Source organism: Gigantopelta aegis, chromosome 1 (genome assembly GCF_016097555.1).
Source record: "Gigantopelta aegis isolate Gae_Host chromosome 1, Gae_host_genome, whole genome shotgun sequence".
NCBI lineage: Eukaryota > Metazoa > Mollusca > Gastropoda > Neomphalida > Peltospiridae > Gigantopelta > Gigantopelta aegis.
The window spans coordinates 16,596,938-16,610,745 of record NC_054699.1 but is presented as its reverse complement, the minus strand read 5'-3'; the positions used below and the strand labels follow the sequence as shown (position 1 = coordinate 16,610,745).

The 13,808-nt window shown below is 37.3% G+C and overlaps 1 protein-coding gene across 4 annotated transcripts in view; it reads right to left on the bottom strand.

The window, feature by feature from the left end:
* LOC121371237 (FERM, ARHGEF and pleckstrin domain-containing protein 2-like) overlaps positions 1-13,808 on the bottom strand; it is a 252,110-nt gene that overhangs the window by 140,107 nt on the left and 98,195 nt on the right. For all 4 annotated transcript variants that reach the window (XM_041496995.1, XM_041497003.1, XM_041496977.1 and 1 more), the window contains exon 3: positions 3,043-3,191. In XM_041496995.1, the coding sequence (XP_041352929.1) occupies positions 3,043-3,141 (99 nt within the window). In that variant the 5' untranslated portion in view covers positions 3,142-3,191. The remainder of the gene's footprint in view (positions 1-3,042; positions 3,192-13,808) is intronic.

The following is a 13,808-nucleotide window of genomic DNA, read 5'->3' as shown; positions in this document are numbered from 1 at the left end:
GCACAAAAAATACATCGGCTATTGGGTGTCAAACTATGGTAAAACACGTTAAACACATATTCAATTAACTAGCAATTAAGCTGCTAAATGTCTTTAAGGTGTTTTTTGTTCTGTTGGCGAGTTTTTTTGTTTGTTTTTTTGGAAGGGCATATTGGGGGGTTTTGGGGGTTAATGAATACATCACTCATGCAGGGAAAAATATTCAGGGCTGTAGCAGTATTAGTCAACTTGCCAAATGCAAGTAAAAATTCTGAAGGACGATGTTAAAAACATAACTATCAGTCCAACAGGCAAAAATATTTTTGACTAAGTAAATAAAGTATTCATTTTCAATTTGTGTTATTTTTCTTTATACTTTATTACTCCCGTTTCTTCCATTTTTAATTAATATCAATTAAAATACTGCAATAACATGATTTAACAGGTTTAGCTTTAAATAATGATCATTTGAAGCCAAGCATTAGATTATTGTTGGGTGGCGGGCATAGCTCATTGGTAAAGCACTCTCCTGATGTGCCGTCGGTCCAGGATCGATCCCCATTGGTGGGCCCATTGGGCTATTTCTTATTCCAGCCAGTGCATCACGACTGGTATATCAAAGGCCATGGTATGTGCTATCCTGTCTGTGGGATGGTGCATATAAAAGATCCCTTGCTACTAATGGAAAAATGTACCGGGTTTCCTTTCTAAGACTATATGTCAGAATTACCAAGTGTTTAACATCCAATAATACGGCTAGCTCTGGGTGAGCAAGACAATTCGCCAAATGTTCTATTAAACTTTATAAATTGTAGAAATTGTCAGTTATTTTCTAAAAAAAAAAAATTATTTCAAGAAATTATTTCGCCAAACTAAAATAAAATTTGCCAACTGCTTTCAAAATTCGCAATTGGAAAATTTGGCAAATGCCAGAGCTATCCCTGAATAAAGACTGATTAACAAATCAATGTGCTTTAGTTGTGTCGTTAAACAAAACGTTAACCTTTAGATTACTGTTTGCCTAAATGTATTTAACCAAATGAAATCCATGAAAGGGTTAAATTTTGTATTCAAACACTGAGTATCTGCGTACTTTCCATCAGTCTTGTTTGAATACTGTTTCTGCTTAAAAAAAAATTTAAATATTAATTTCTTCCTTCCTTCCTTTATTCATTCATCTACTAACAAATGTGGTTATTTCATTCCATGAAAGGGCCAAATTTTCTAATCCAACACATAGTATGTGAACTTTCCATCAGTCTTACTAAAATAATTAGTTTTTCTGTGTAAAAAATAAATAAAACAAAATTCCTTTCTTCCTTTCTTTCTTCCTTTCTTTCTTCCTTCCTTCTTTCCTTCTTTTACTCACTTACTCACTCACCAATTCATCCATTTATTTATTCATTAATTTTATACAGCCACTGTAAATGCTTCTTGTACTGTCAGATCGTTTCACTGTAAAAACCATGATATGGGGCAAGGGAGATAACCTCAACAAACTTGTAGACCCAACAAATATATAAATATAATGTCAACATTTCTAAAACATACATATATCACAGTTCTCTTCAAAGGGGATTGATCCTTTTCAAATTGTCCCAGTGGGGATGGTAAGTTATTTGTGGGAAAATCCACTAAACTTTGCTGTTACATTCTAAAATTAGGCCATTTTTCAGACAGAATGCCAACATGTAATTTTATGTTCAAGCAATACGTATTGAAAACAGTATTTACTGGGCTTTTTCATTAAAATATGTTGATGCTTCAAGCGTTTGATGGTTAGTTTAGGCCACTTCCTGACATCTATATTCATCTTCAATCAATGAGATTTTACTATCTTTCTTTATGTTTTTTATTTATTTTTTAATGGAAACTTGCAGTTAAAATGAGCTAACATGCAAGTCATTAAAATGGTCCACTGATGAAATGGAACCGGTACATTAATCATAATGTGCCTGTCCACTGAGAAGACGAATATGATTTAAGACCTCCAACAGATCGACTAAGTACATTAGTCGTATTCATCATTCTAATACAATGGATGGGGAGAGGAGGGTGCTGGATGGAGAGGAGGGTGGTGGAGAGAGAGAGGAAGGTGAGGAGGGAGATGAGGGTGGTGGTGGAGGGAGGAGGTAGTGGAGGGAGAGGAGGTGGTGGAGGGAGAGGAGGGTGGTGGAGGGAGAGGAGGGTGGGGGGAGGGAAAGGAGGATGGTGGGAGGGAAAGGAGGTGGAAGGAGAGGAGGGTAGTGGAGGGAGAAGAGGGTAGTGGAGAGAGAGGAAGGTGGTGGGAGGGAGAGGTGGTGGAGGGTGAGGAGGGTGGTGGGAGGGAGAGGTGGTGGTGGAGGGAGAGGAGGGTGGTGGTGGGAGAGAAGATAGTGGAGGGAGAGGAGGGTGGTGGGAGGGAGATGAGGTGGTGGAGGGAGAGGAGGGTGGTGGGAGGGAGAGGAGGTGGTGGAGGAAGAGGAAGGTGTGGAGGGAGGGAGGAGGAGGTTCACTCGTACATGTAAATGAATGTAATTACACTTTCTAGACAGCATGTCTGTTGCTACTCGTTTCCTAGACACCGTGTCTGTGACAGAAAGAAACACATCTGTCTTCTTATGTATTATCGCAGGGTTAGCTCTCGACACTCGCCAAATTGCGAATTTTAAAAACAAGAATTCCACTGAATTAAATGTCTCGTGCTACCATACACTTTTTCAGTGCAATTGTGATGAACATCCTTAGGTGCAACTGACCTAGGACTTACGTTTGTGTGAAACTAATCCAAACGCAAAACTTTAACACAAACACCGATATCGCCAACCCCAGTCAGGAAAGTAGTACCTCTATCACTCCTTGCTACTTCATAAAGGTGAGACAAAAAATGGCAAGGCTCCTTAAATTTCAGTTCTAAAGATTGAAAAACTAATTTGATGTACTGACTTACATCACAAGGTAATTACTGGTATTGGAAAGGCCCTGATTTCACTAGATATACTGACTTATATAACAAAGTATTTACCGGTATTGGAAAGACCCTGATTTCACTAGATGTACCGACAGATATCACAAGGTACTTACCGGTATTGGAAAGGCATGCACGGTGTCATCAAGGAACTGGATGCGGATGTTCACGTGCTTGCCTTTGCGTGGTGACTTCGGAGAAAGAGGGTCGGCCATTCCGGTCCTCAGTCACACCTCCACCCTGCTGTCATTCCTTCATCATCAATCTGAAAATATAACAAAAGAAACACATTATTGTCATATTTAGGTCTCAAACTTAGGAATTTGTCTCCCACAGCAATTAAAAAAAAAAATGCTGAAGTCGGAAATCCCACAGACGGCAATTTTGAGCCTGCCTATAGCAATTTTGTTTTTTAAGTGACTTTTACAGCAAATAAACTCAAGTGAAAGGTTATTTTGCTGTATGTAGACATATTTCAAATGAGCAACTACTGGCAGATAACGTACACCAGAGGCCTAATTCAATAAACTCTCGCAACTTTGCGATCTCGCAGTGCAATGTTAAAAGACTTGCAAAGAGGATGCTTCTTTGTCTAACAGAGCCTAAGAGATCTTTGTGAATTAGGCCCCTGTGCCCCATTCCACGAAATAATTGTAGCTGAGGTTAATTGTAGTGACTTACAGTGAATTTTACGACTGGCACCGTAAACTTTACAGCTGTTCCACAAAGCAACCTTACGAAGTACGAATTAGTTAAATAATGAATTGGTTACCAACTTTTCAGAACGTCTTGGATGTATTCATTGGTATCGGACATCCATGAAGTAACTTTGTCAGTTTATTTGCTAAGCGAAAATTGCGGAATGCATAAGACATGAGAGTTATCTCCCTTATTTTCGTGCGAAGGTCGTATGGCCTAGATGTGTTTTTCATCTAACGCCAATTTTTTTATTAGGTATTTGGTTTATATTAGATCCATTTTTATGCAAAAAGTTAATATACTTCTTAGAAAATGACCAAATCATCATTTAACTGCCATTTGACAGCTACGTTAGTGGCTTACAATTGCCTCGTACCTATTGTAAATGTTCATAGTAATTTACGATGGCGATTATAGAAACAAATTAAGGAGGGGATGGTAGGTATTTACGGCGATAGTAGTGCTAAGATCGCTTCATGGAATGGTGCTCAGGTGTATACATTTTACGATTGTTGAGGATCTTTACCAACACAAATCTCCCGTCAGTGATGCTATCTACCTACAGCAATATATATATATACATCTCAATGATGGAAATTGCTGTCAATGCCGTCGTTAAGTTCAACCCCTGTATATTGATGCAATTTGTACAACAGACCTCCCTATTCAAGAAGAACTATCACTCACTCCGTATCACTCCCGAGACTAGTTAAAAGGCATGCTTGGGCAAAGCTTTTGAACTGGTATGCATATTTAATGATATTTAAGGTACAGGCATCGAAATAAGTCAAGAACGGTCATTCAGGTTACCGGGAGGTTACCACATGTAAGAAAAGTCGAGAACGGCGTTTCGTTCTCGACAAGAATTTCAACATGTATACTACAATAATCAACTGGCACACATGTAAGGGTGTTAAAGCAGTAGTAGTAACAGGAATTCAATTCTAACTTTCATATAGTTGTGCTAACAGGTTACCAGGCTATATTTTGTGGTAACCTGCAAATGGGTTACCAAACACAATGCTTATTTCGATGCCTGAAGGTACATTATTGCGTAATATCAACAAGTATATTGATATATTTAATTAAGAAACCAATACAAATGTGGCGGTTATTATATATAATGAGCACAACCATACTGCTCCATCCCAGTGAATCTGCCCTCTAGTGAGTTGGCGCCATCGTCACGCAGGGTTTCTGCCTGAGGGTAAACAGGTATGGTGCCATACTCAAATATTTTGCAGATTTAGTTTTTTTAAGTTAACCTTTTGACAAAATTATTGACTCTTTATCAATACTGTATGATTTTCTTAACCCTAACCCTAAACGTAGCCCATTTTTCTTTCTGGGGGAGACCCCCCCCCCCCCCCCCCCCCACCCCTCATTTCCCTTGTTGACTGTGGTTGCATTCAATTCCAAGGTGCCATACCCAAAAAATATTTTCTGATAGAAACACTGGGTATTATGTAATACCATACTTCATGAGTCACATCAGGTATTAGTCTCAGAACTAAAGAAACAAACATACCTGTCTGCTGATTTTTGTGGGATGATAAAACAGGCATGCGTCACAATGTTTTATAATAATATCCATCCCAGTAAGTCAGTAATAAGTATATATACTGTTTTAACCAATACAACATAAACTACCATTGTCAACCTGGCCGAAAAACAAATTGAAATAACTGTCCAACAATGTATCATGTTTTGCCCATGATCAATATGGTAGTATTTTAAAGTTATGTGAACAATTAATCACTCCCCTAAACTTTTTTTATGTCACAGTGTGAAAAAATTAAGTAACAAAATTTGTACCTCAATCAAAAGAAGACATAGATTTTAACCATACACGAAGACTTTGGGGGAGATGAGAAAGATATAGAGACACACAGAGATAGAGACAGAGAAAAAGTGAGAGAGACAAATGATTAAGATTTGGATATAAATATTTGAAGGTGTTAGAACAGATTTAATATCCACGGATGACCAGGCTACAGATTTTTCAAAGCTACATGTATCATAGTACTATATCGCAAAACCGTTGTAGGCTACAATGTTACGACATAAATGAATGAATGACGACATTAACGACACCCCAGCACGTCATAGGCTTTATATGGTAATTTATGATAGCAAAAACAGTGAATATATGCAAAAATACAAATACAAATATCACAGAATTTTACGGACACCGAATTTTATCTAAACTTCAATTTGTGCTGTATTGGCAAAGAGAATGTTACAACCACGTAAGCACGCGCAGGGGCGTTCCAAAGTCATCATTTCAGTTTTATGATAGCATCAATCCAGACTTATCACCTTGATGGATATTTCACTGGCAGTACAAAGTCTAAATGATTCCACATCGAAACCTGAGCTTGGATACAATCAGCTCCAGACTGAACCTGAATGACTGATGGATGGATGGATGGATACAACCTCAATAGATCCATGGATGGATGGATGGATGATGGATGAATGAATGGATTGATGGATGCATGGATGGATGGATGCATGGATGGATGCATGGATGGACATACGAACGGACGGACGGACGGATGGATGGATGGATGGATGGATGGGTGGATGGATGGAGGATGGGTGGGTGGGTGGGTGGATGGATGGATGGATGGATGGATGCATGGAGGGAGGGATGCATGGAGGGAGGGATGGATGGATGCATGGATTGATGCATGCATGGATGCATGGATGTATGGATGGATGGATGGATGGATGGATGGAATGGATGGATGGATGCATGGATGGATACAACATCAATAGCTCCAGACTTACCTGGGTGGATGGGTGGATGGATGGATGGATGGATGGATGGTTGAAATGATGGGATGGATAGATGGATGGATGGATGGATGGATGGATGGATGGTTGAAATGATGGATGGATGGATTCATGGATGGATGGATGGATGGATGGATGGATGGTTGAAAGGATGGATAGATAGTTGAAAAGATGGATGGATGGATGGTTGAAAGGATGGATAGTTGAAAAGATGGATGGATGGATGGATGGATGGATGGATGGATGGATGGATGGATGAATGGATGATGGATGGATGGACGGACGGACAGACAAGTGGATGGATGGTTCAAACAATGGATGGATGGATGGATGGATGGATGGATGGATGGTTGAAAGAATGGATGGATGAACAGATGAATGGATGGACATAAAAACCAATTTGAATATCTACTAATATTTCCTAAGATATATACACATATTTTAAAAAATAAATTTCTCTGTTGGGTGCCAGATCAGTATCAAGACAGATAAACTGATGTCTTGTTGGAGCACAGTTAATTCCCATACTGTCCTTTGGCTGACAATCTCAACAGTAAAAAGATGAATTGAGATTTACTGTGTCTCAGCCTGATTTAACAAAGTACAGCTTCTTGGTGCCAAAGAATAAATAAATGTCTTGACATCACAGCACACCGAGAAAACATGTTTTAATTAGGTCACAATCCCCTGGTGCTAGGGAAATCGATAAAATCCATGGAGCAAGGTATACATGTGCAGTGTGCAAATAAACCAGAAAGTCATCTAGGCGTACATGTTGATGGCCTGCTAGAAGGTTTGTTATGTTTAACGACACCATTAGATCACAGTGATTTATTCATCATCGGCTGTTCATTGTCAAACATTTGGTAATTCTCACATATATAGTATTAGAGTGAAAACCTGCTACATTTTTCCATTAATAGCAAGTGATCTTTTATTTTTTTTCACCATTCTATAGACAGTACAGCACATACCACATCCTTTGATATACCAGACATGGTGCACAGGTCAGATGTTTTGTTAATGACACCAATAGATCACACTGATTTATGAATCATCAGAACATATTTTAACAACCAAACAACTTCAAGCGATAACAATATGTCACAATTTGTCGGTAAATTAAAGTGCATGTTAGTAGCTAACAATAACATCAGGAGCTAAGGACACAATTATAACAAATAGATATAAAGCATTGTTCAACAACTAAGTACACTAGTTTAGTCAAAGGAAAGGAAATGTTTAATTTAATGATGCACTCAACACATTTTATTTACGGTTATATGGTGTCGAACATATGGTTAAGGACCACATAGATATAGAGAGAGGAAACCCGCTGTCTCCACTTCATGTGCTGCTCTTTTTGATTAGCAGCTAGGAATCTTTTATATGCACCATCCTACAGACAAGATAGCACATACCACGGCCTTTGTTACACCAGTTGTGGAGCACTGGCTGGAATGAGAAATATAGTTTATTCATACTAAGTCTAACATTGTCTGCAAATAAAGTAGCATTGCTACGTTCAGCCAGTCAGTTATTATCGCTAAATGTTTACAAACTATTCTGACTGGTTCCTGCTGTGGTCATTCAGTTTAATGTGTAGCATAAAATTCAGTCTCCCAAGACATGCGTTAGCGACAAACAGCTGGCTGAACTTACTCCTGGCAAAAAACTGTCACATCTGCACAGGAACAACATGCTCAGTAAACCCGGTAAATACAACTCTACACATGTGCCAATAGTATTGTAATGGGACCAATCGTCAGTTTTACAGCGTTTGACAATAGTAAAATGGTATTAGTTTTTTAAACTTCGCTGAAAATTGTAATTCCGTTTCCAAATGTAAATTCGGTTCCACATCATTTGGGAATTCCACAAATTCCATCCATTTTCCACGATCGTGGAAAATAACTGTCTAGTCATGGTGCTGGAATGAGAAACAGCTCAATGGGCCCACTGACAGGGATCGACTCCAGACTGATCACACATCAGGCGAGCACTTTACCACTGGGTTACGTGCTGCTCCTGGCCTGCTAGAAGGTATAGAGCCAACTATGGGTTAATGGTTGACTATGTTGTTCAGTTGTGTACTGTGTATATAACTACTTTAAAAAAACAACTATAGGTTGATAGATGACTATACTGTTGAGTTGTGTACTGTATATATAATTACTTTAAAAACCAACTATGGGTTGATGGTTGATTATATTGTTGAGTTGTATACTGTATATATAATTATTTTTAAAAAACCCACTATAGGTTGATGGTTGACTATATTGTTGAGTTTTGTAATCAACTTTATTCACTTTTATCCACAATAATTTCTTCTTTTTGTGACTTCTTTTTTATATTTCTTTCAAAAATAGAAGAAAACAAAATACTGATTAATTAAATAAAACTAGGAATTATGTTACAGCAAATCTCACAATTTTAATTTTCAGTTCTTTCAGCGAAGATATTGTTACCGGTAGTTCTTTATACCAAGTGAAAAGACTCTTCTTTTTTTTTTAAACTTAGGACACCTTTTTGTCCAAACAGAACAACTTGAAATGAATATTTCTTTTTGTTAAAAAGATTCAAAAGGCAAGATGAAGCTGTAACCTTGACCTTGGTGGAAAACCAATCAGTGCTTGTATATTAAAGACCATATTGTATGTGCAACATCACATTTAAAACATACGTGGGCACCAGATGAATCGGCAGAGAAATGCACTGTCTGGAATTTCTGCAATTTAAATTAGAAAACCTTACAATTCCCTTCTCTTTCATGACATTTAGCAAACATTCAGTCTACCCAAGTTTTCAAGTTACATGTACCTAAAATGTAACTTTTCTCTTTTACATAAAATATATTTAGAACCATTACAAGACCAAGACAACCAGAAAAAAAATCCATTAGTGTTGCCAGATTTGATTATGTAAGTAAAACGTGTAAGAAATATGTAATTTAATTGTAAAAATGCAGTATTAAATAGTCAAAATATTTTACAATGACTAACAACTGTAAGTCCATACATACTATGTGAGGCTTTTCCAAATGGCTTCTTGCAAAACCTGATAACAGTCCAAACCGTGAACCGACAAAGTTGTCACCACTATTTCATTTCATTTTAACTTATTTTCATGCTTATATCCTATTAGGGTTCAAGCATGCTGTCCTGGGCACACACCTCCACCATCTGGGTGCTCTGTCCAGGACAGTGAGTTAGTGGTTAGTGGTTAGTGAGAGAGAAGAGGGTGTGTTACACCTACCCAATGAGTCGTTAAAACTCGCTTTAGGTGGGAGACAGTACCAGGCTGCGAACCCTGTACCTACTAACCTTATGTCTGATGACATAACCACGACCCCATTGAGGGTTAGTTGTTAGTTTTTAGTGGTTAGGGAGATAAAAGAGGGTGTAGTGTAGTAGCCTTACACATACCCATTGAGTCGTTAAAACTCGCTTTGGGCGAGAGCCGGTTCCGGGCTGCGAACCCTGTACCTACCAGCCTTATGTCTGATGGCATAACCACGACACCATTGAGGCCAGGGGGTTAGTTGTTAGTTGTTAGTTCTTAGTGGTTAGTGAGAAAAAAAAGAGGGTGTAGTGGTCTTACACCTACCCACTGAGTCGTTATCGAGGTCAGGGGGTTAGTTGTTAGTTGTTAGTGGTTAGTGGTTAGTGAGAGAAAAGAGGGTGTAGTGGTCTTACACCTACCCACTGAGTCGTTATCGAGGTCAGGGGGTTAGTTGTTAGTGGTTAGTGAGAGATAAGAAGGTGTAGTGGTCTTACACCTACCCATTGAGTCGTTAAAACTCGCTCTGGATGGGAGACGATACCGGGCTGCGAACCCTGTACCTACCAGCCTATGTCTGATGGCTTAAATCATGAAGCCACCGAGGCCAGTCTGTCTCCACTAACAATAAATTACACTTCACACTACTACTACTCTCTGAAGTAATATTCTGTGTGGATATCAGCAAGCATCACTTAGCAGATACTCGTCAATGTCTTCACGATGATATTATTACAGGAAATGTCTGGCTTCTCATAGATTTAGATTGATTGGAGGAGGACGGTTGAGGACAGCTGCTATATTGGTATAATCACAAAGAGGACAAACCAAATAACATGAAATATTCTACGGAATTAAATGTCTGGTCTACAATAAATTGGTTTGGTGTCCCTTATGCGTGCACTTAAATGACCTTTCAGGGCTAGTTCTGGGTGAAAAAACATTTCGCCAAATTGTCTATTAAACTTGAAAAATTGCAGAAATCAACAGTTGCTTTTTTTAAATGTTAATTATTACATGAAATGTTTTTGCAAAATTAAAATAAAATTCCCCAACTGCTTTCAAAATTCGCAATTGCCGTATCTGGCGAGTGCCAGAGCTAGCCCTGCCTTTGTATGGATGTTTAAATAAACAAGCATGCCTAGAGTACTGCTAAAACAATACATGTTCTCTACTGGGCCCAATTTGTTTTCGAATCTCCTAAATTCAAGAGCCATGCTTCCATAAAAAAAACTGGTAAATCATCATCAAATTTAAACTAGATCAGTAACAGCATATGATAAAGGTATATATAAAAATTCAGCTCAATATTTCAAGGCAATGAAAGAAAAAACATCCATAATTTAAAAATATATATTTATATCATAAGTACTTAAGTAAGGCCATAACTCTGTCAAAAAATGGGTAAATCGGCATGAATCAAACTTGATCTGTAACAGTACATAATAAAGCTATACACAAAATTTCAGCTCAATATTTCAAGGCATTGTGGAAAAACATCCGGAAAACAAATTTTCATATATCATAAAAACAAGGGCCATAACTCTGTCCAAAACTGGTTAACTTACCATGAAAGTCAAACTTAATCTGTAACAGTACATGATAAAGCTACATACAAAATGTCAGCTCAATATCTCAAGTCATTGTGCAAAAAAAAAAAAACCATTAGATAGAGGACTAAAAATATATTTATATTTATTAATTAAAATGAAAAAATAATAGGGACTGAAAAGAACATTGATAATAGCACTGACTGTATAAGTCAAGTTTTTTTATTTTGAAAAATATAGTTAAAGTGCAAAATGTTTAAATTATAAATTAAAGTTATTAATTTGTCATGTAAAAATATTAATCAATTTAGCTCTATTCAAAAAAAATATATATATTATTATTATTATTATAATATAAAAACTTAATGTTTTACTTGGTGTTTATAATTTCACAATTATAGAGATATTGAAATCATGTCATGTCTACAGTGATGTGGAGGTTAGAACCAAATTAGAAGATCTGAGGAAAGCCAACAAAAATATCCTGTGACATGACCTTTCATTCAACCAATCAAAACACCACGAACCAGCAGCTAGCACAATTAGAATAGCAATGGCTTTGACAAATGTCAAATTTTCTAAGATATCTGCAAGTCAGAATAGACTTAAGATTCAATTAAAATCAGAATCATTTCATATTAACTTATTTTTGTGCCGATATCTAAATAAGGTTCAAGGACACTATTCAATTGTTGAGTTGTTGAGTTGAGTACTGTACATATAATTACTTTAAAAAACCAACTTTGAGTTGATGGTTGACTATATTGTTGAGTTGTGTACTGTATATATAATTACTTTAAAAACCAACTGTGGGTTGATGGTTGACTATATTGTTGAGTTGTGTATATAATTACTTTAAAAAAAACAACTATGTGTTGATGGTTGACTACATTGTTGAGTTGTATATATAATTACTTTAAAAATAGGTTGATGTTTGACTATATTGTTGAGTTGTGTACTGTATTAATAATTACTTTAAAAACCAACTATGGGTTGATGGTTGACTATACTGTTGAGTTGTGTACTGGAGCTAATGACTTAAACACTACTGAGCCCTAGCTTGATTAGCAGTCGGTCATCCAATAGCTGATGATTAATAAATCAATGTGCTCTAGTGGTGTCATTAAACAAAACAAACAAATGTTGTTGACTTGTGTACTGTACATATAATTACTTTAAAAAAGCAACTATGGGTTGATGGTTAACTATATTGTTGAGTTGTATACTGTACATAAAATTATTTTTAAAAAACACTTATGGGTTGATGTTGACAACCAACTATGGGTTGATGGTTGACTATATTGTTGAGTTGTGTACTGTAGCCAGTAACTACCACTAGTTTTTGGAGCTACTGACTTAATCACTACTGAGGCCAGTAATACAGATGAATGAAATGTACAGATACGCAAAAGGGCTCATTTACCCTTGATTGTGCAAGAGAGAGAGAAAAAATTAATATTTGTAAAATGGCATCTCAGCTTGCAAGACTAAATTAATTTGTGTGAAGTGGGAAGCAATCTTTGCTTCTCAGATTTTAAGATGGAAGTAAATGCAATATATTGAGCAGTTTTAGAAATTAGTTTCAAAATTAGATTTGCAGTGTAACTTTTTAACAGCAACAAGGAAGACTTGAGACGAACATGGATAAAAACATAAAATTTATATAAATGCTTCTGAACTCAATCCAGCCAGTGCACCACGACTGGTATATCAAAGGCCGTGGTATGTGCTATCCTGTCTATGGGATGGTGCATATAAAAGATCCCTTGCTGCTAATCGAAAAGAGTATCAGGGCTAGCTCTGGCACTCACCAAATTGGGCAACTGCGAATTCTGAAAGCAGTTGGCGAATTTTATTTTAGTTTGGCGAAATAATTTAATGTAATAATTGATTTTTTTTTTTGAATATAACTGTTTTACTCACTCAGAACTAGCCCTGAACTGTAGCCTATGAAGTGGCGACAGCGGTTTTCCTCCCTCAATATCTGTGTGGTCCTTAACCATATGTCTGATACCATATAACCGTAAAATAAAATGTGTTAAGTGTGTTGTTAAATAAATATTTCCTTCCTTCCTTCCTGAAACTCAAGAATTCTAAAGAGATGAAAAGCAAAAGCTGCTCGTGAAGTTGACTGTCAGAAAGAAAGAAGGAAATGTTTTATTTAACGACGCACTCAACACATTTTATTTACGGTTATATGGCATCAGACATATGGTTAAGGACCACACAGATATTGAAGGAGGAAACCCGCTGTCGCCACTTCATGGGCTACTCTTTTCGATTAGCAGCAAAGGATCTTTTATATGCATTATCCCACAGACAGGATAGTACATACCACGGCCTTTGTTACACCAGTCATGGAGCACTGGCTGGAACGAGAAATAGCCCAATGGGTCCACTGATGGGGATCGATCACAGACCGACTGTGCATCAAGCAGGTGCTGTACCACTGGGCTACGTCCAGCCCCTTAATCATCAGAAAGCATATTATACACTTTGAACAGCACTTGCTGCCTGTCCCCTATTAATTTCGAGCCATGTCTTGATATCAGGTA